Below are 22,569 nucleotides of genomic sequence, written 5' to 3'. Positions count from 1 at the left end.
CTAAAGACATTAGCGTCTTGAAAGCTGGTTCTGTTATGGATTGAAGAGGTACAACTGATGAGCGGACATGTTCTGCCATGTTGTGTGTATTAAAGAGACTGTATTTATTTTTTTTGATGCACTTAATGCACTATTTGTGTTTAATTGCTGCAGCTTAGCTGCTGGTTTGGATGTAGTTCGCTAAGTGAATTCCACTGTTAGCACTGGTCCATTTGTAGTTTACAAGGGATGAAGCATAGTTTAAAGGGTGAACTGAAATTCAGTGTTACTAAATGTATTAGCTCCCTGAAGTCATTATTTTGGTAGAGTATAAATTAAACGGTGATTGTGAAATCAGAGTGAACTTTCTATGTTGTACTACAGACGTGTGAACTTGAGCATTAAGTTGATTTCCTAAGCTTTACTCTATGATCAGGATTGCTCATGGAATTAGCATAAAGGTAATTTTATCTTGACCTTATTCTTAGGTCAGGTGTTTTGAGTCTTCTTGAGGCAGTCCAGGATTTCAGAGGAGATTTCAGAGCCATCAGGGAAGGCTCGAAATTCTAGAGATTGCAGAGAAACCCTTTCCCAATACTGGATAGCGAGCTCAGCCCACGAGATACAGAACCTGTGGCCTGCAGCAAAAAGGCTTTGAACTTAAGTCCTACGGTGGTAGCATTGAACCGTACACACGTACAGCTCTGGAGACAGAAGACATATACCTTTCTAGAAAGAGTCTAAACTAAGTCTAGACTAAGTCTACATTTGATGTGCTTCTCACAGAAATCATTGATATGTGATTAATCGTGATTAATTAATTACAAAGCCTGAAGTTAATGAGAGCCTTTTTTTCACCTGACAGCAATAGTTTTGATATGATGTGTGCATGCGCATACACCTGGGTGGTACAACAAAATCCTCTACCCCCACTGCTGAAAAAACATTTGTAATTCTTGTTTTGTGATGCTGCAAGCACCAAAAAACAAAAATATCTAGGATGAAAATGAATTAAAAAATCCTATTTTTCATTTTTGTGTGTGTAATTTGGTCAACTGTCCATTGCGATGGCAGACGCAGTAAACACAGACTGGTTACTGAGAAACTGGGTTCCTACAAAGTATCTACAGGCCAGTCATATAAGTATATAAGTAGCACCACCGGGCCAGCATGACTGAAGGACGATACTTCTGTGCTCTTGCCAATGAAAATGATTTGAATTTGACTTTGAGAAAGGGAGCCAGAAAGAAAAGAGGATAGAGAGAAGACAGTCTTACTTTGTCCAGGTAAATGATGAGTGAGCCCTTTTCTGATAAGGCAGTGTTCATCTCATACTTTTCAATGGTACGGGCACGTCCTTGAGACATCTAACACACACACACACACACACACACACGCACACAAACAATCACACAGTTTAAACACACTGGTATTAGGTCATTTCATTGGGATTGCTTGTTTCCATGTTTTTGTTCTTACTGAGTTGAGGTCCTTTGGGTTGAAGATGAAGCCAGTCGGTAAGCCAATGTCCAAGATTGCCATGGATGAACTGCGCTCCCTGTCTTTAAACCTGAACACAGAACGGACAGAATGATCAAAATAATGACAAACACAAATGGTGATGACTTCAAGCCATGCTGCTGTAACACATGCGGGCATACCATCTTGATTGTACTTACAAAACCTCTATTCTCAACCTGTATATCACCTCATCCTCATCCAGTTTCTCTGCGGGAGGAAAACATTTGCAGGGCTCATTAATGAGTTTTTATTGTTTCTCATAAAAGAAAGATACCAAACAAATGACTAAACGAAACAAATACATTAAAGACAAAAAATGCTAAAATTAGAACTGACAGCCAAAGACAGAGGACATACAATTACCTGGGAGCAACTGCATTGACAAGTTAAATTTCTGACAGTCACTCTCCTTTTCTTTAGGCTGAGCGTAATACAGCGACACCATCTGTCACAGATAAACAGGCATCTTGAAAAAGGAAGGACCCATCAGGGCCTAAGATAATACCCTCTTTCCACGATCATGTAATAGGTTACAGTTTATGCATGTTTTCTGAAACTGTCTGAAACGTTTCAACCAAAAAAAAAAACAAATATTTAATCTATCAATAGTCTTAGAAGAAATATAATCATCCATGCTTGAAAAGTAACAATTAATAAACACAAAAGCGCTCAGGTTTTCAAGGCAATCCAACTTCCTTCTATTACTGTTTACTCCTGTTGTAAATTGACCAATGAAATCCACTGATGTGGTTTCCTTGATTATAACGGTCAGAAATATATAGAAAAAGTATTACTTCTTATTTAAAATTAACATACAGTATATTCTCAAATAATGTATTATTTAAATAAATGCTATCTTTTACTAGGTCAAGATTTACCCTTCCAACACCACCCTTGTTACCCAATAGATTTGACTAATACATACAGTATTTGTTTGCTTTAATTCTGTGTCATTTTGAGTGTGATGAGAAATAAGACGAGAGGTTTGGTTGTCTTGAGACCTTGCGATCCTGCTTCTTTGAATTACTTGGTAAAACAATGTGACAGAGCTTTACGTTTTAGAAAGTTCAGAAAAGTTTTAGAAAACTTGCTGATATGTTTAAATAAGCAAGTGTCTTAAGTGTTAAATTAAAACTGACCTGTTAAATTAAAACTAACTCATCTATAACATGTATGTTATACAGGGAGTGATCCTTAGTTAATGGAAATGGGGACTATTTCTGCTTGCTCAGAGACCTGGAGGAAGCTAGCAGAGTGGCTGTTAGTAGTGGAGTGGGGTTCACACATATGTAAAACAATTTTCATAACTTCATTATGACGGACTATAGGCTATAATGTGGGTAAAAAAAATGGGAAAATATTTGCTGACTTTGTTCTTTTAGCCCATTAAGTTGAATTTGATGGGATAGTTACAGGCATGCACCATTGTTACATCATTTTTGTTGTTTTTGCATCCACAAGATGGTACTAAAGAAAAGACTAATATCTACACATAGTGACTTTAATATTGTGCAAACAGTAATTGACTGGCCACTGTGTCTGTCTTCTTCAATGACAAATAAATGCATTCACTATCAACATCACATAATGAAAATTCATCTAGCATATATATATATATATATAACAAACTTACCGTCAGTGTTGCTTCTCCTAATCCTGTGGCAGTCACTGTTACATCCTTGTTTATATTGTTGAACTGTTGACATGTAAAATATGCACAAATGTAAATGAACACATAGACCCACATAAAGGAAAAGCAGTCATAGATCAGTAGAATGACAAGGTTATTCGATACAAAGAACATGAAAGCTTGGGAAGAATTCTGACTATAAGGGTGATATTATATTTTTACACACTAATTTTAAGTGTGATGTCCTAGGAGTCGCTTGAAGTAACAACCCAGAAAGAATGATGGGAACTCTGCAGCTCTATTTCAACCCCAATTAGACAGTTTTTCAATTTGATTGGAAACTTGTGTAATTGATAGTTAAGCTCTCAAAATCAGTGTCCAGCAGCTGAAAGACAATGTTGTTAAAAAATAACTCACAAACCCACTACTCTACACTGTACTCTACTAGCACAACAGCAGGCATAAAATGTAGGAACACATGTTGATGATGCCTTTTTATCCCCTTTTTTCAGGAGTCGTTGGACACCAGAACTGTTTCTCCTGTCCTCTGGTGTATACTGAATTTTAAACCTGAGATTTGCTGATCTGTGATTAAGTACAAACCCGAAATAATCTGGTGTCTTAAAGTAACAATCTCAAACTTTGTCATTTAAATACATGTCTTTTAAGTCACTATCTATCACCGAATGAGTTAACACAGTGGTGATTGAGCCTATGGCCCACTGATGAAAGCCTTTGCATTTGCAGTATATATTTTTATGGACTGGGTGTCTGTGGCGACATTCACAGAAAAAATTCAAACGGCGCCCAATTTTCCATCACCCAGCAGTGGTTGGTCTGTCAGAGAGTGTAGGCGGAGCTAAGTGGCTGCACTTCCGGTTTCTGTAACTATTGCGAGGAAAAGGTAATCTACAATGGCTGAACAAGCAAAGAAAAGATTGATGACTACAGCTACAACTTCAAAAATAAGTGAAAATCCAAAGAAAAAGAAACTAATTTGATGCTCAGATTAAGTCTACAAACGAAAGTGAGGAAAATCAAGAGTTAGACTGTAGAGCTGTAGACGTGTGGTTAAATTGGGAAGAGTGCTTTGATGATCAGTGATTAATGCCAGTGGGAGATGCTCAAGAGCACAAAAATTGAAACCTTCAACATTGTATCTTTAAATAACTACTGATTAGCATTTAATAAACAAAGCCACTGGAGCTTGTCTGTTTGTGTTCTCACTTTAGATGTTCTTGTAGCATAGTGGTTTCCACTGTTGAATTTAAACTTCTCAGTCAGGGATCTGCCCGGCAACAAGAGGTCTACATTCAGATCATACTCTGGTTCTTTAGCACTGGCCCAGTACTCAGCTACAGCCTGGTACACCATTATGGTAGACTGAGGACAAGGACATAATCAATAGTTTGAGTGAACAAAAAACCAGGAATAGAAGTGATAAATGCACCAGACTGAGAAGGAAGTTACCTGAGTTGATCCATAGCCGCCGCCCACCTTCTGCTGTTGGACGAACCATCTGACAACAGGTAGGGCTTTTTCAAAGGCCTTTATAAACAGAGAGCAGAAATTAAATCTCTGCAGTTGAAATCCTATTTGCCTTTCTAAAGCACTTTAATAGATGTCACGATTCAGTACTGCCTTAAACCTTCTGAAAAATATTGACTTACCCTCGCACTTATTATCCAAGAAGCCTTTGGAATATTATTAGTCCATTATTCATTATTAAAGACAATTATTTTAGGTTATCAAACAATGGCTCAAAAAATGAAAATAACTACAATAACCACATGAAAATTCTTGTCTAATACATGGATAAAAGTTGTTGTATGTTGATCATAGACTGTATGAATAATAAATGTAGCCAACATGACTTCAACTGCTAAAGTGATACCACAAGTGTGGCATTGTGGCACAATCAGTTTTGTGTTTTTGGAGCCAGAAGTGAAAGTTTTTGGTTGAGAGGGTGACTCAGGAGAATAAGCTAGTAAACCATCGTGTTTATTACAGAAGGAAGTGGCTGACAAGAGTTGTTTGTCAGATGGATGTACAGACTGAACGTCACAAATGGGGTGACTAAAAAAAAAAGCGGTCTTCTCATCACTACGGCGAGGAAGAGCCAACAGTCCAGACTCCACTAGCAACAAATTAATCAGTGTAAGAGAAACACTGAAAGAGGTAACAAGCAGGGTTTGCTTATTTGTGCTAACATATAAAGAAAATAATACTGATTTTCACTCACAGACCAATCTGGAACAAAGGCTTCTTGGACTGCTAGTTAGTTGAATAAATCTGCACAGCAAGCAGTGTGTCTGAAACTTGGTTGATAAGTTAGAGTAGACCCCCCATACAGTTGTCATGATAGAGGATTTAATTACTGAGACCAAGACAAAAATTAAATGCATTAAAAAAATGACAGAACACATAACAAAAAATATTTCACAAAAATAATTTATGGATTTTGGCAAAAGATTTAGGCCGCTGACTGTCTGAATCTCATACGCCACTGATGCAGTGCGAGACTAATGGTATATGTACGAGTTGCCTCGACAGTCAGCCAGGGAGGACCATGGGTGTGAGAGGGTAAAGAGGCTCTCTGTCCGCGGCACAGGGCGCTGTGACAGCACTTTATTGCAGGCTGACTCACTTAGTCTCTGACAGCACCCTGATCCCTTTTCTTTTCTCTCTGTACTCTCTGGGTCACTTCACATGCCTGCTGTAACTCTCTGGAGTGCGTCCTATGTAATTGTTGCAGATTTACAGCCTTTAGGAGAGGAAATATATCAGCTATTTTATTGTTGCAACTTTTAAAATGTCAATCAGAAAGGCCCATCGAGAAAACACGCCACGGGCTAAAGCATAATGGGCCTCATTCACTAATATATGCGTAGAAATGTTCTTAGTCTGCGCACAAAGTAGTGCATACGCAAAATTGGATTCATGACACGTGTATACCGGCCAATTTTGTTCTCACCACCGTGCGTATGAATAGAATTGTAGTGAATCAGAATCATTCTGAATTGACAAGCGCATGCCCGCAATCTGCATACTACCACGCCCCCATTTCTCTATACAAGGACATTCACTCGGCGTATCAGAGAGAGAGCGGTGAGGTGAAGACAAGTAAAAAGAGGGAAAAGTTGCAAGAGATGGCACCAAAGTGAAAAAAAAAATTTCAGCACAGCGGAAATTGAGGCAACTGTGTCGGAGATGGAAGCAATAAAAAAACATTTTTCCGAAGCGTGTTTCAGTGTGTTAGGAGTCACGATGTTGAAAAATAATTAAGCTTGGGCTTCAATAACTGAGGCTGTAAATGCTGTGTGTCCTGAGGGTCAGACCATGCCTCGGGTAGAAAAAAAGTCGTTCGACATCAAGGTGGACGCTAAAATGGTAAATGGACTGTACTTGTATCGCGCTTTTTCTAGTCTTTGTGACCACTCAAATCTGCTTTTACACTACATATCACATTCACCCATTCATCAAACACATTCATACACTGATGGCAGAGGCTGCTACGTAAAGTGCTGTCAATCAGATATCACATATTGGCTATGCCACCGGGAGCAATTTGGGGTTCAGTGTCTTGCCCAAGGACACTTCGACATGTAGCCTGAGGGAGCTGGGGATTGAACCTCCGACCTTCTGAACTTTGAAAGACGATTGACTCTACCAAAAAAAGGAAGGAAACAGGTGGAGGACAAGGACCACCTGATCTGACAGCGCAATTGTGGCTGCAATACATGAATCATTCATATCTGGAATTTGTCCTCGCACTGAGGGTGAGAGTGATGATATTAAACAAGAACTGTCTCCTTAAGGTAATTTATTTCATAATTTAAAGTGTTCTTTTGTAATTAACGAGTGCAAAAAGACATTTCATTCAAATGAAAATAGCAATGCTCATTGCAACAGTTAATGAATTAGAATTAACAATTTGGTCAATGCATGAAAAACATTCACGGTTTTAATTATTGTCTATTAAAAGCTTTTTTTTAGATGAATAGTTTTAATATGCCGTGCATTAAATTATAAGTGTGTCTACATTTTCTGAGAAAGCCAGTCCTTCATCATTTGTGCGGACGTTAACTAGTGGGCAAGTTAACTAGTGGGATAAACTCACCTCAGCCTTCACCAGAGCAAGAAGAGCATAAGCTGTGGCCTCCATTGTGTGAATGGGTGCTTGAGATACAGGCCAATGGGACCGGTCTGAGGAAACCAGACACACACACACTTTTATTACTACCACTTATACTTCAATAGCAACAGGCTCCATTAACGGTTCACTGAAAGAAACATTTAGTGTGTCTAATTCTTTCCATGTCTGTCTGTGTTTATAGGCCAAGGATTTTGTTTCTCATCATGTTTAGGAATATTGTGTGAGGAAACCTTCAGAGGCAAAGTTGAACAGGATCTCCTGGTTCAGTTTGTGTTCATTGGCCAGTGCATAGGATGTCATGGCAACAGCATATGGGCTGATTAGACTGGGCAGACGTCTCTCCAGGTAGGCCACTGCTTTGTCTACATATTGTGGCAGACTCTAGATGAAACAAAAAGACAGCTTATGAGCAGTAATAACCATATCATAAGGGCATAATTAGTGTTAGCTCTTTCAACAGCAAGAAGCAAAAATCATTAAAGGATGAAATAAAGAGAAGAGTGTGGAGGAGTAAACTTTGTTTTCAGGTGAGGTACTCACATTAACTTTGTCAGCACATATTGTGCGTGACTCCTGCATGGCAATGAGGCAGAAGGCTGTCATGGAGGCATCTGAATCTGTGCCGAGCACGTCACCCTACATGGCACACACATATGGAAAAAATGTCTACAATTGTTTTTTTTGTTTTTGTTTTTTTGTCTGTGGTGGTTAAGCTAGTGCACATACACGCATTGCTGTACTAAGCACGTATCCAACTTCCCTGAACATGCCGTCAGGCTGCTGTGTGTTGAGCATGAGAAACCTGATGGCGTCACAGATCACGCTGCTTTGCACTTCCACCAGATTGTTGGCCATGGCAAACACCTTGGCAACATAGGCTGTCAACCTTAAAGAAAAGAAGAGAGATGGTGGTTCACTTTTGCTTTAATTTATTGATTTGTATACAAAATAGGTCAGATATTCTAATGCTTCAAGGAGTTAAAGAAATGTATGCACACGTGTGGGTGCCTCACCAGGTGCTGCTCATGCGATTGGGATACACAGCAAAAGACCCATCATCTTTGCGATATGCCAGCTCGTTCTGGTAGCCTGTAAAGAAAGGAAAAAACCTTTAACCTGACTGTATTTCAACTCTCTTTGGGATCTAGTCCAAAGGTGCCTGTATGTGGAGCATTTTTTGCTAAATGAAGCCTACCGGTTCTGATGTGCTGGAGGGCTATATCACGTTTCTCAAAGCCCACAGTTTCCCACTGGTTGGTTTTGTCTAAATATATGGTTGCAATTACAGGCAGGGTCATGGAGGCCATGTTCTGCTCTCCACAGCCACCGGGCTGTTGGATCAGGGTATCCATAGAGTTCCCACTTATTGCGTTCTCCAATAGTGTACTCATCCGCTCTCTTCCTGTGTGGATACAAGATGCCCAAAAAGGTAGTCAAGGTGGTTTTTCTTTTTGCTAACTGTTCCATTTAACTGAATTGAATCTATTTTATTTGGTGGGGACGATGCAATTTAACATAGTTCCAGTACATAGCATGAAAACTGATGTGTTGCACAGAGAGTTTATAGCATTCGCTATAAAAAAAAAAGCAGTATGATAAAACCACATGAAAGTACAGATTTGATGTGGTTTTATGATACTGACTGCTTTATTTTTTTATGACATTGTACATCTAAAGGGACGAGACTTGAAAATCAGCGAAGCTATAATCTCCCCGTGCAACACATCAGTTTCGTGCTATGTACTGTAACTAAAATTAAATTGCATCGTCCCTATTAAATAAATTAACTTCAGATAAATGGAACTACATGATGAGATTCCATTTTCCAGTTAAAGAGATTTATAGTTATGTCTAGAAATCGAACCTGTCATAGTGATTAGTGTGCTTGTAGGTGTGTTTGGAACCAAATCATTCAGAGGAATGTCACTGTTGATAGTTTCTTCTTGTTTACCACCTACAGGAAGAAATAGTTGGCAAGTTAGCGGATGAACAAATACAAAAACAAATACAGCCTTTAATGCTAACTGGAGCTACTTCATTGGTAAACTTACCGACACCATTCTTAGCTGGGTGTAGTGTTATAATCTTTTGTGTTTTTATCTGGACTCCTTCAGGCTGGAGAAATAACACATCATGTTTGCATGTTGAAATACTTTTCAGTATTTTACATTGTGTTCACAATTATTTCTTTTGGAAAAACTTAATATATCGTCGCCTTCCTAAAATAATGGCCGAAGTCATTTTTTGACAAAAATGATATTTTTGCCTAAATCCTCTCCTCATGATGCTGGCCACCTCTGGTAAAATCGCCTACATCCTCAGTTGAACAGATCATGCAATTCTACCGCTGTAGTATAATGGCCTATGTCAAGAGTGTGACTTAGGTCTTTTTATTTTGCTTAAGTCAAAAGATTTAAGGGAATTTTACAAGCTTTTTAAGATGGTGGCTGCTTCAAGAAAAAACGAAAATCTACCGAGTTATTTCCATGATTCAGGGCTCGTCCCCTATTGGTAAGTGATGAGGTTTGCTATAATATAGGCTAGGCTATAAATATTGCATAGTTATTCAGTCTTTTTATTCAGTCTTTTTACTCAGCAAGTCCATGAAGTGGAAAGGCTCCAGAATCTGTGGCTTTTACCAGTGACAGGCTTTCTGTTAACTCTTTTCTGTCTTTTCAAACAATATTTTATTTACAGTTTTTGTCTCATTATTTCCACATTAAATGATCTAATTAAGAGAGATTTGAATATACCGTATTGTAACCTAACAGCTAGAAAATATGTGTATAACTATAACTATTACAAGGACTGCATCGGCATACATGTGCAGTTCTATTACGCAATGTAAACAATCCACGTGCCTATATCCGCTGTGCGCTCAGTATCAAACTTTCAGCTCCCTGGCGATCTCCCTCCAGCGAGCTGCACAATATTATACTGAAATGAGGAGACATTGTCTATCTAACTCTGTACGTCCCTACAGCAAATACATTGATTGTCGCAGTTTATAAAGCTTATAAAAGATGATGTCATATGGTAACGAACAATCGTCCACGTGCTCTGCCAATCAAGGAGAGAAAGTTCCAGGACCTCCAGTCAACGGGTGTCATCACTTCTTTGACAGTTTGCCACATTAATAGGCATCACTCATGAACCCAGCAAAGAAGAGCTGGAGGGAGAAGTGAGGAGCACAAGCCTCCTCAGCATTATGTTTAGTTGGTTTGTTAGTTATGCTTTATTGTTGACACAGTTTAAGGTTTAAAATTGCTTCAGTCACAAAGGCATGTTCAAAAGTAATTTATTCCTCTTATGTTACATAATTGACAGACATTGTTATTAGTATGTCAATAGTCATCTATCTAAGCTCTTAACCCAATGTACAGTCTGGTTTTTATCTTACCACCACTCGCAGCATCTTGCTTATTCCATCACTGAGCTGATATGAGTCTTTAACAACTGCTTTGACCTCAATGGGAAATTGTCCATCCTGCATGGGAATAATGATGAAGGGTACAGCTCGTGTAGTACGGGACCCAACTCTGACCTCCTGACGATATTTACCACGCTTAGAAGCTGCACTGCACAGATTTATGTCCTCAATCAGATCGACACGTACCTTGAAACAGATTAAGAGATGGAAAAAAGGAGATAAGCATTTATATTAAAGCATGTTGAAGTATTAAAGTAAAAAAAGGCATTAATAAGGTAAAGGGCTCATAGGGTCAAAAAATAGTTCCATCCCCATCGGGATCAACTGGGATGAGGGAGTGGAAGTGTAGACTAAGGGACAGGGTGAAAATTGCTGACACCTTTTAAAGGGGAATCTACACAGGCAATGTATTTGAAGCATATTCATGACGCATGTGCCGGGACAGAACCGGCGTAATATGCAAGTCATTTTCTGCTGCTCCGTTTGTTTTAGGCGTCACGTCTATATTTCCCCTCTGCTGCATGTCAGTGAAGCGTAAAGCCATTGACTGCTGTGTAAATACATGCCCACAACCTAGGAGTCCATTTTAAATGATGTGATCTATTCATTTTGGCCAACTTCGATTTCAGTTTCCTGTTGAAGTTATTGATAGGCGAGATGAGCAGGCAAGATTAGTTTGAAAGAGCAATGACTATGTACATTTCCTCAACATCAGGGAATACCAATCCTTTTAATTCATTCTCATTTGACTTCTACATCCTACATAAACACAGAATGTATACACATTTATGCACACAATTAAGAAATAAGTCTACAAGTCTGTTGCAAAGTTGTCTTCTACTGTTTCCTGCAGACTGCAGACTTTTTTGCATCACTGCCCCCCCGGTTTACGGTCAGGAATCACAACTACCACTGGCAAACTTTGAGACTCATCTTTGCTGTAGTTGCAGCCAAATAGTTGCTGCTGTGACGCTTTCATGTCGCGCACATTCATCTGACACTACAGTATTGGTGTAGATTCCCAGTTAGTGTGTGTGTGTGACAAATGTGTGACAAACCAGAACCCTCCCTACCACCCCTGACCATCTGGACTGGACCTCCACTGCCACCGCTGCAGATCAGAACAGCCCCCTCTTTATCAGTGAGGTCGATGTCCATTGGTCGTTCATTAACCCACCCTGCGCCCACCAGCTGGGCTGGTGGTATAGGTCTCAATGACTGGCACCACATAGCTCTCACCCCCATAGCCAGCAAGTGTTTTGAGAGGCTGCTTAAATCCCTCATCTTGAGTATCTAGTCTATATATTTTATTTTAATGTATTTCAGATTTATTAAAAGAGTTTTTCACTGGCTATGAAACAGACTGAAATTAATTCTGATTACTCTTTCTGACCTACAAAAGCAAACCAGACCATCAGCGACAAGACTGATTATTTCTATATAGTTATTTTTAATGCCTGAAACCGCTTGCGGGGGGGTAGGTGTCAAATGAAACGATGAACTGCACGCTGCCTTTGTTTACATTTTCCAGGGCAAAAATGTAAAGTGAGTGATACATGTGACTGTTAAAGAAAGTCGGAGGAGATTTTTTGATAAAAAATCACCACTTAAGTATGTACAGGACAAAATCAGCAAAGAGATAAGAGGTACTGCTTTGTCCACAGGGGGCGCCAAAATCAACACAAACTGAGAGTTCCTCACAGGAGCTTTAAATGGAGCCTTCAAACTAAAGAATTTCACATGATTGTACTAGTATAACCGGAGTGACAATAAATATCTTAAATCTTTATCTTGACACATGGCAGAGAACAGTGGCATAATATAGAAGTTAGTATTTAGCTGGATCTAACAAAAGAGTCCATGAGCTGCCCTGGACTCTAGGATGACTGTGGCAGGCAAACACTCAAGGGGGAAAGGATTGCGCAGCTTTTGTACACGTTAAACCTGTGGAAATGACAAAAAGACTCCGTCTCATTCCCGAAGCACACACACACGGTTGAATGCACCCTAAAGTGCGCTGCAGAGCAAACAACGTCTCTGTGCTCTGGTGCTGTTTGCGTGTATTTAAATGAGTCATTCGGGGCAAATGAACTTTGTGGCAAAAAGCACCTAATTCACAAACAGCAGCACTAAGGAGGGGGAGGTGCAGACAACAGACAGCTTCTTTCCGCATATCAAACACAAAACAAGAGCAACCCAAACGGATCTGTGAAATGTTATGGGTGTGTTTGCACTTGAATATCATTAGTGCAATTTGCTTTGTGAATCAGACTATGAAACGGATGTTTGCTATCAGTGGCCGCAATTCATTCTTACTGAATTCCCCCCTAAAAGCGGTTTTGAATGTTCCCTTTTAACCTTTTGGTTTCTGTAATGTTTGATTTGAACTGTTCACAAGCTGGAGAATCATAGTATAACTGGTTCTTCATACTGAATTGTTGACACTCTGTCTACCAATGCTAAAGACTGCTCCCTTAAAAAACAAAGAAATAATCTCACCACCCCTTTTGAGGCAAAATTAACCCTTCTCCGCTTTTTCCTCTACTTCAAGACCACAGAACTGTGTCATAATTCCTCTGCTGAACATTAACTTGGAGCCTGCCCTCTCCCCCCTCTCTTCAGTACCCTCCAGTCCGATCATTTTAGACTGATTTCTCAGTTCACAAACCTTGAGGTCTGACCAGCATCTCTGGAGTTTAGCGATTTATGGAACAGAATGTGGAACCTTGAAGGCAGATTGTGTTGGTTGTGGTGTGTGGGGCCCTTACAAGAGGCACAAAATTGAACAGCCTCAAGGCAGAATCCAGACTTAATGTCAAACTAAACAAAGTAATAAACAGCCATAATAAACTTTGTAACAAATGAGCTCCAGATATGGAGCCTCTTGGGGACGCAACATAGCTCTAACAGGATACTTGGCAACTGGCATAGATGGTAAGCAATGCTAGCCCTAACAACTCGCAGGACCTGCGCAGTTAGGCGAGAAGATGAAAAAAGGAGATGGCTGCTGGGTGTCAGGGCCCTTTATCAAGTTGCTTGCATTATCCAGGTCGTGTGGGGCTGTGTTAGTTTTATGTGTCAACCTCATAGACATGCGCTCAGTGCATACTCAGGTAATACATACATTTTCTGGCTGTCATCAAGTTTGAAACAGAACTATATAAATAAGTAAGTAATATCCAGTTATCTAATCAACTGTTCCCTCCCTCCTTGCAATTCTCTTTGTGTCTTTCTTCAGTTGGAGATCAAGATGTTCTCCTTTAATTCTATGAGAGCATATGGATTGGTACATTTTGCTAAATGTGTGATTATTATTCTTAGAAGAAGATTATAACATAGTATAATAACAGCGGTTGACAATGTATACTGCAGAATTTTGCTAACCATGCAGTTTACATTGGGCAGAAAATCAGATGTTAAATCAAAACTGTGCTGTGGTTTCATGAGGCACTTTCTGTCATAAACCTGGCAGTGTGTTCTGATACCCAACAGCTAAGTTCCCCAACTTACAGTGGCAGCTTCTGGGCTGTAGTTATGCAGGATAGCCTTAATTTCCAGCTGCTCTCCACGGACTGCAGAGTATGGCAGCCTGAGATCAATGAAGAATTTCTTCCGGACAATGATTTCTAATGGATCAGCCACACAGATACCTTTAAGACAACATGAAAAAAAAAATGAAATTAAGAAAAAGACAAGGGAAATCATGGTGGCGGGACAGAAAGGAAGGAGAAACATAATCATTGCCAGTTCCTCAAACCCTAAGAGCATATCCCAGCATCATGGGCTAGAGGAAGGGTTACACCTGGACTGATCACCAGTCACCGCAGGCCTGACGCATAGAGACAGACAACCTTTCATATCCACACCAACGGGCAATTTACAGTCACCAGTGAACCTAACGAGCATGTCTCTGGACTGTGGGAGGAAGCCCACGCATGCACGGGGAGAACATGAAAACTCCACACAGAAAGGCCCCCTACGTCTGAACCGGGTTTGGAACTAGAAACCTTCTAGCTGTGAGGTGACATCTCTAATCACTACACCACCAAGCAGCTGCACATTCAAACTGGATTTTGGACAATATGGCAGCCCTAGTGCCTATATCTATTGGGTTCCCCGATTGTCTTCATCATTCTGAAACCATGGTACAACACGATTTGAGGATGGCCAATTTTCATTCTTGCCACCATATAAAAGGCAAACACTGTTGTGCAAAAAACAACTTGAAAGATGGCATGAAGTTTTTGTCGTGTGTGACTAATACCACCAATTTGTTTGTGATTAATTTGTTGTTCTTTCTATGAACATGAAATACATCATACAGCAACAGAATGTCAGTTCAGTCTGTTCCTGAAAATGTGCTTCTCTGTCTCTTATGATCTAATAAGCGTATCTGATGACTTGGTGACGTTGTTACCAAGCTGACGAGTCCATTCCCATCTGATATACTGTATGTATGGTTGTCTGGAGTGACAGTGGCGACATCAAGTTACTAGGTGCAGCACCGTTTCTGCATGCTGCTGCATACTGTCTCTTTCTTCATGCTAGATGTCTAACAATAAATGCAGTGAGTTTGGTGTTGTTAACCATTATGCACTAATGGTTAACAACACCAAACTCACTGCATTTATTGTTAGACATCTAGACAGCAATCCATTGTTACTACAGGCCTTTTCAGTAACCAAACACAATGTCTGTTTATTGGCTGCGACAACACATGCGTCTTTGGATAGCAGCTGAGGTTGACTTCTCTTGGACAATAACGTTCATAACTAGTAAGCTAGATAGCAAGCTTTCTCATCGAGGTGACATGGTTAATTAAAACATAACACAGAAGCCAACAACCACCTACAAGTCCCCCCTACTGCAATCAGAGCAGGCCTACGTATAGATGGTGATGTTTCCTCACTAATAACACTTTCCTTCATTAATATGCCAGTCTAGTCAGAGAGACTATGGCTAAATGAAAATAAGTTATTTTAACAACCTAAGAGCTTCTGTGCTTTTGTGAAAACATACTGCTCTGGAGCCCAGCCCCTGTCTGCCCACTTCAGCACTTTGTGACCTATGTCTGTGAAAAGCGCTATATAAATAAACTTTACTTATTTTTTCACTGTTGAACAGCTAGAGGAGAAGTGTTTTTTTGTGAACACTAAAAGTGAAGCCGAAACATTTAGAGCACCCCCTGCTGACTGGCTGCAGTGTAGGTCATAAAGCCCGCCTCCTCCATGTTAACAGATGGGACATGAGTCTAACTATAAAATCAAAATACACGCAAATACATTTTTCTCAACCATGGTTTCTGTCATTATTAGCTATCATTAGTTATCATGCTGATTTACATCCACGTGTTCATTTTTAATTAGTTAATTCGTTTTTAATCAAAAGGATGATTGACAGCTCTGTTGACAAATACGGCTCCTGCAGCCAATCTGTTCCAGATAAGCGAGAGGAAACGTAACAATCACCACAGTCATTGATGTTCCCATATCAAACGTTAACCTCAGACCAACACAAATAAGCTGTTAAACACGACAGCGTGTGGGATCTTCGCTGTTTTTTCTGCAAGTTAAGTGAGTATTTTGGTTAGCTGACGCGGCTACAGCGGCTTCACCCACCGGCCTCTACTGCGCAGACTCTGGCTCCAAATAACGTCACCGTCGCAAGATGGCAGCGCCTATCACGGGGGGTATTTTGGCATTAATTCCTTACAATGAGAGCAGATGGAGATGTGTCTTCCATCTATATATACAGTCATTGTTGTACCTGTGCTATCAAACCTTTGAGATAGAATTTAGTTCATTTTTAGTTATTGTCTTTTAGTGTTCCTGTAGGTTGATATTAGATTATCCTCTTGAGATGCAGGTATATAAAACTATACTTTTGGTGTGAATTGTGTGAACTTGTGCTGTGAATCCTAGAGTAGAGGGTCTTCACCAGGGCTGTCAAAGTTAACGCATTCATAACGCGTTAACGCACATTTCCTTTAACGCAACTAATTATTTTAACACGCGTTGTATATAATGACCCTCCGCCCGCCCCGTAGTCTGAGAAATCAGGAAGCGATGCAGCCACAACGTTGGGGATAGCACGCAGAAACAAGCTTGTAAATGGCAAATTCGGCCTCAAAGCCCTGCTAGATGGTTCTCTGGACAAGACAAAAGTTATTTGTGTTTCCGCTACATACATTTTGCCGGTCGTTCGCCCGCTCTCCTTGTTGAGGAAGAGCACTGACACAGTGACAGGAGTCACAGTACATCAGGACGCTCTCTGTCCGCACACAATCATTTGCAGTTCTGTAACGCAATCTAAACAATCCTACTGTGTATCTCCGTACGTCCCTATTGTAAATGCATTGACTGTTGCTGTTTACAAAGCTTATAAAAGGTGCAGATGTCATTCGGTAACGATCGATCGTTTTGATCACTACGTCATTGATAAAGTCCCTCGTGCACACGCGGCTCACGTGCTGTGAGAACTGAATTGTGAGAGAAAATATTTAACTTTTGTGACTTAATTAAACAGTCTGCTATGCAGAGAGCAGAGGTGCAGGTGTGTTGGGGGGACTGAAGCAAAGCCAAGTGATCAGATTAAAGTAGGTTGTGAATTAAAACGTGAATTAAGGTGAAGAAGAGAGTACAATTAAACTGTGGAAGGAAGAAATCAGCATCTAGAAAGAAGGTGATCCAGACTGAGTAAGCCTACATGTGATGTGCTTCTCACCGAAATCCTTGATATATGCGATGATTGGCCTGTTCTGCTTTCAGCATATTTTTTGAGCATGCAGTACCTTTGAGGTTATTCTGTAGAATATTCTGGACAGTATTTGTCATTGTTTTGGAATGTTGCCGTAATAATAAACATACATTTGCATAAAGGAAGCATATTTGTCCATTCCCATGTTGATAAGAGAATTAAAAACTTTAAAAAATATCTCTTTAAGGTATCTTTACAACAGTTAATAAATGTGATTAATTTGCGATAAATCACGAGTTAACTATGGACAACCATGCGATTAATCGCGATTAAATATTTTAATCGATTGACAGCCTGAGTCTTCACAGGTCCAAAATTTTGTGCACGAACTCAAGAGACCCATAATTGTGGACCCGTGCAGAACCGAGATATGCGGGATTCGGACCCGTCTATTATTTGAAAACTGGGGCCTGAACTGAGTTATGTCAGACCCGACCCAGGCCGTCCAAAACAGACCTGATCAGCACCGATTTACAGCTGATTACTATTAACAAGCTAGTTAGCCTTCAAAACTTTTGGTCCTACCTGTGTGAAGCTGCCTTCTCTCCTGTGCCTGGCTGTGCAGTGTGCATATAATCCATCCTCCACCAAGAAACCTCATTAAACACTACCAGGTTTTCTGTTATCCAAATCGTGTGGATAAAAACAGCAATGCTAATCCACTAGTTTTTTCAGATTGAAAGTCCACTTGCTGTCATGCAGACGGATGACAAAGGCACGGCTCATTTAGAAGCCACACACACGTGTTACACTTAACTGCGCTTACTTTCTTCTCTTCTTTGCCCACAATGCTCTTTCTTCCGCTTTTTTCCACTTTATTTCCCGCACGTTCTCATGCGAATGACACATTGTTGCAAGTTCAAATGCACATACAGACATACACAGCACTTTAATCATGAACGCTTTCTAATCACGGCCGTGTCTTCCCAGATCCATTCGGGTATGGCACATAATGTTGAACAGACCCGGAACGGAGGATTATAGAGCGAGTCCCAACCCGGACCCATTGGGTCCCGGTACCTCTATCCTAGAGGTACTTGATGTAGTTACCGTGCTCGTAGCTGCAAGTGGGTGTACCTGTCCTACTGAAATGGATTTGTATAGGTGATGGTAATCCTGAGCCAAATTTGGGTTCCTGTCCAACCTGTCTGTCTATGTGTACCGATTGTAAAAAAAAATCATGGGACAGACGTTTTAGAAGTCTTCTGTAGGACTGAATGATTAGATAAAAAGAGGAACGGTTTCAGATTTAGACATACAAATATCAATACAATAAAAGAATATTGACAGCTGGCTGTTGAGATGAACAGAGTATGTGGTGACAGAAAGGGGAATATGTACTACAGTATATAATGGTTCTGACAGAATACAAACGAAATTATCTTCTCAAAGAATATCCTAATAACCACAAGTAATGTTAAGTTAAAGAAAAAAGAAGTTTTGCAGGGAAACAGACTCTGCCCACCGTGAGTTCTTGACAGACTGATGCCAGTGAACTGCCAGGTTGTGATTGAATCTTGCAAAGGAACATATTTCTTCATTGATGTGGTGTCACTGAAACAAAGAAAAGTGTTGTCAGTTTCATTGGCAAAAAAAAGACATGTAAGTGCTGGGTATTATTTATGTTAAGTTTTCACCATTTGGTGTCTTGAGGGCAAGAGGGCAGTTTGATTTCAGACCACAGCCAACTTTCAGGGAATTTGGTACGACTACTTTCAGTGATGTCCCTGTAACCATCATCCTCCTCACCTGAAGTGTTAAAAAGAGTTTTTTTTTTTTAGCTCTGTGCTCTGTATGTTCATGGCTTGTTACCACCCTGGGATCCCAACTTCTTGTGCTTGTCTCTTACTGCGAGCCAGTCGGAGGCTTTCCTCCCTCCTGTCAGCTTGCTGACTTTCCATCTCCTTGCAGCAGTGCAGGAAGGCCTCCACACATGCTGGACCGTCCACGATGTACTCGCTGCGCCTCTCACAGTTGTATGAAACAGGGGTGTCCGTCATGCCATCAAAACAACAGTCTTGTAGCAGTTGTCCTTTATATTGACTGACTGGAGAGACAGAGGTGATTTAGTTTAAAATAATTGCATTGGTTATGCATAAATGGAAAGAACATGTTTCTAGATCCCATTTTATCAACATAATTTTCACATAGCATAAAGTAGAAAACATTTTTTGTGAGTGTGGGGACCAGGTTAATAATTAATTTTTTTTTGTTCTCACCACCGTGCGTATGTTAGTAAATCAGAACCATTCTAAATTGACAGGCGCATGTCTGCGATCTGCAATCAGCATACTGCCGCGGCTCTATGTCTCTATATAAGGACATCTGTTTGGTGCCGCATGAAGAGAGCAGTGTTACGGAGAAGCTGAAAGAACGTGAAAGATGGCCTCAAAAGGTAAAAAGAAAAATTTCACATCAGCAGAAATAGAAACAATTGTAACAATAGTGTTACATTTCAATATGAACATTTTCATATGGTCTATTGTAAACTTAATAAACTAACTCAACTGCTACAATTGAAGATTTTAATTATATGATAATAAATTATGAGGATGACACAGCATTTACGTTTGGTCCATACATCAGTAAATTCAATTATTGTTGTCTATTAAAGCCTTTTTTTCCAATAAATGAAGTTTTAATATAGTATGCATTTAGTTCAAAGGGTGTGTGTTAAAATTTCCTGGGACATTTCTTTCATCATTTGTGCGTACGCATGGTCTGAGGGAGTTCTAAATTTGTTCGCAGAGTACGAATAAATTTAGGTAAGAACAAATTGATGAATCCCAGATTTGTGCGTCAAACGTGCGTACGCACAGTTCAAGCACAGATTCGTGCGTACGCACTGTTCGTAAATGAGGCCCAATATGTTGTTTCTGGATGCATTATTATTTTGATCCCTTCCATACCCCATATGTAGCTGCTAATTTAGTATTTGAAATGCACTTGAATTGTTGTAAAGTAGCTTTATTTACAAAAGTGTGTGTTTTAGTCTGATAGACTCACACAGATAACACACTGCTGGCTTGATGTGTGTAAGGCCAGAGATGTACTCGCTTTTTAACCTTGCGTTTGCGTACACGATGGGCTGTGTCATGAATGGAATTATTCACATACTTGTCTATGCACTCTGGTGTTACTGGAGGAGACCTCTAGAGGGCACACCAGAGAGCTCAGGGCATATGCACCTATCGTATGTGCGGGATGTAGACAACCGACATGGCAACACTCGAGGAGGTTTCTATTATGTTAATTCTGACGTCACGGCAGAAAAAGTGTCAGCTTTTGTGTGTTCGATGGATGGAATACACCACTGGCACCTCATTTCATCATTCATCATTATCCTCCATGAACGGACGTTACAGTCCCTGATTTGTTTCCGTTCAGTTTTGCAGGTTTCCTGTCGGCTTCTAAGATGGAAGTCATCAGTCGCCGCTATTTTGACAGGCATGTTTTTGCTGAGCAGTGATAATGACATATCATTACATCCTACAGATGTGGATATTGCGGATTTTGTTTGTCAGCTTGTCAGAACTTTCTACCATTGTTGTCCCTTCTGCTGTGTGGACCCTGTCACATCCCCTCTGCCTCTACACTGCCCCTACCGTTCATGCGCATACTACATCTTGCGTATGTGTAGCGTTCATTTCTGGACATGCACAGCTGATAATCCAAGAAGACGCAGGGAACACATGGCAGCCATCATGCACACGCAAACGCGTAGTTAAAAGCTAGTATATCTCCTGCTTGAAGTGTTAGGTGGAACCATCAAAAGAACTTTACAGTCACATAATCCAGGGAGTGTCAGTGTAATTTAAACCTTTAAAAACAAATGACAGTCTTTATGTGTACACAGTGCAGGCACGACACATGGGAATACACTTGAACAGTGAACGTTGCTTAATATTTTGTTGTAATTAAAGTCACGGCAATGTTACAATTTCATTTAGCAGACGCTTTTGTCCAAAGCGACGTACATCTGAGAGTTAATACAACACAAGCATGGATGGAGACAGGAGGGAACGATGAGAGTAAATGCCAGAAAAAAAGCTTCAAGCGATCGGACACAGATGCCAACCATAATGCATGCTTCTCTGACTTCAGCATGTACGACTGCCGTCACCTACTGCCACATAGCTTTACACATGTTGAATTTAGATAACCTAGGAACTTTATTGAGAGTCTTACCTGTCTGAATGCAGACATTCAGTGACAGTGGGTAAACAATTGGGTGAGAAGGCAATGGTACTTACCCAAGCTGGTTCTGACTTCCATTATAGTGCTGGCTCGTTTCCTCCTGCTTGTGCCCGGACACTTTAAATCTGGGAACGCAAAACATCTCAAACATAACGTAAAAGGCAGCAACCAAGTCTACATGGTGTCTGAGATGCGTTACTCTTACAGTAAGTCATTTGACAAAGTAGAAAGAGTCATTTCCAATTGTGGAGGCAGTATGACATTAAAGTATAAGAACTTTAGAAGAATATCAACAAATGAAGGCTTTTGCTACATGGATGGATTTACTTCCTCATAATCACAGAAACAGTAGCTAACAATATGCTAATGTTGGTTGTTTTACATTAAATCATAAATCAATTAATATCTTAATCTATTTTTATGTGACTTAATTAATCAGCTATCTTTTACTCAGAAAATTGGAAGGCACTGCCTCGAGGCAGACTTGATTTAATATAAAATTAGTAATATAAGTAAGTAATGTAAATGCCCCACAAATAACGCAGTGTCAAACAATGTTATGCGAAACAGAGCCACCTTCTCCACCAATCCTTCCTTTTATCCTTTTCTCTCTTAACTTCTATCCATTAATATGATGTGTCTGTCAAAAAGGACTTCACTTGTCTTCCTCATTCCAGCAGCCTTTAATGCTGGACAAAAAGGAAAATCTATGCTTTAAAAACCGAAAAAATAATTATAAATTCTTATTGGTATTTGTTGGTGATGTGCTTTACACAGTGTTTGTTTGGCAGGTGAATGCATTCATTTTTTCTGTTTGCCTCTGCTTGCCATTACATTGTAATAAGGCTTATCCATAATTAGCAGGAAATGCAGATGTGTCTGCATCAAATAAGACTAGTT

At 40.0% G+C, this 22,569-nt stretch overlaps 1 protein-coding gene across 1 annotated transcript in view; it reads right to left on the bottom strand.

Moving 5' to 3' along the window:
* Positions 1-22,569, bottom strand: part of LOC138594415 (complement C3-like) — a 41,335-nt gene that overhangs the window by 6,989 nt on the left and 11,777 nt on the right. Inside the window, exons 17-37 of the mRNA XM_069665487.1 lie at positions 21,726-21,794; positions 19,322-19,519; positions 19,110-19,221; positions 18,938-19,026; positions 14,227-14,366; positions 10,687-10,902; positions 9,338-9,401; positions 9,151-9,240; positions 8,482-8,688; positions 8,300-8,375; positions 8,013-8,172; positions 7,827-7,922; positions 7,517-7,667; positions 7,251-7,336; positions 4,601-4,678; positions 4,358-4,513; positions 3,134-3,196; positions 1,864-1,945; positions 1,659-1,707; positions 1,459-1,549; positions 1,257-1,346 (exon numbers count right to left, since the gene is read on the bottom strand). Of these exons, the coding sequence (XP_069521588.1) occupies positions 1,257-1,346; positions 1,459-1,549; positions 1,659-1,707; positions 1,864-1,945; positions 3,134-3,196; positions 4,358-4,513; positions 4,601-4,678; positions 7,251-7,336; positions 7,517-7,667; positions 7,827-7,922; positions 8,013-8,172; positions 8,300-8,375; positions 8,482-8,688; positions 9,151-9,240; positions 9,338-9,401; positions 10,687-10,902; positions 14,227-14,366; positions 18,938-19,026; positions 19,110-19,221; positions 19,322-19,519; positions 21,726-21,794 (2,363 nt within the window). The remainder of the gene's footprint in view (positions 1-1,256; positions 1,347-1,458; positions 1,550-1,658; positions 1,708-1,863; positions 1,946-3,133; positions 3,197-4,357; positions 4,514-4,600; positions 4,679-7,250; positions 7,337-7,516; positions 7,668-7,826; positions 7,923-8,012; positions 8,173-8,299; positions 8,376-8,481; positions 8,689-9,150; positions 9,241-9,337; positions 9,402-10,686; positions 10,903-14,226; positions 14,367-18,937; positions 19,027-19,109; positions 19,222-19,321; positions 19,520-21,725; positions 21,795-22,569) is intronic.

This window comes from Semicossyphus pulcher, unplaced genomic scaffold, assembly GCF_022749685.1.
Source record: "Semicossyphus pulcher isolate SPU_LCO1_2020_fin unplaced genomic scaffold, fSemPul1.0.p SCAF_17, whole genome shotgun sequence".
NCBI classification, from domain to species: domain Eukaryota; kingdom Metazoa; phylum Chordata; class Actinopteri; order Labriformes; family Labridae; genus Semicossyphus; species Semicossyphus pulcher.
The sequence above is the reverse complement of the archived record's forward strand: the minus strand, read 5'-3'. Positions and strand labels throughout refer to the sequence as shown.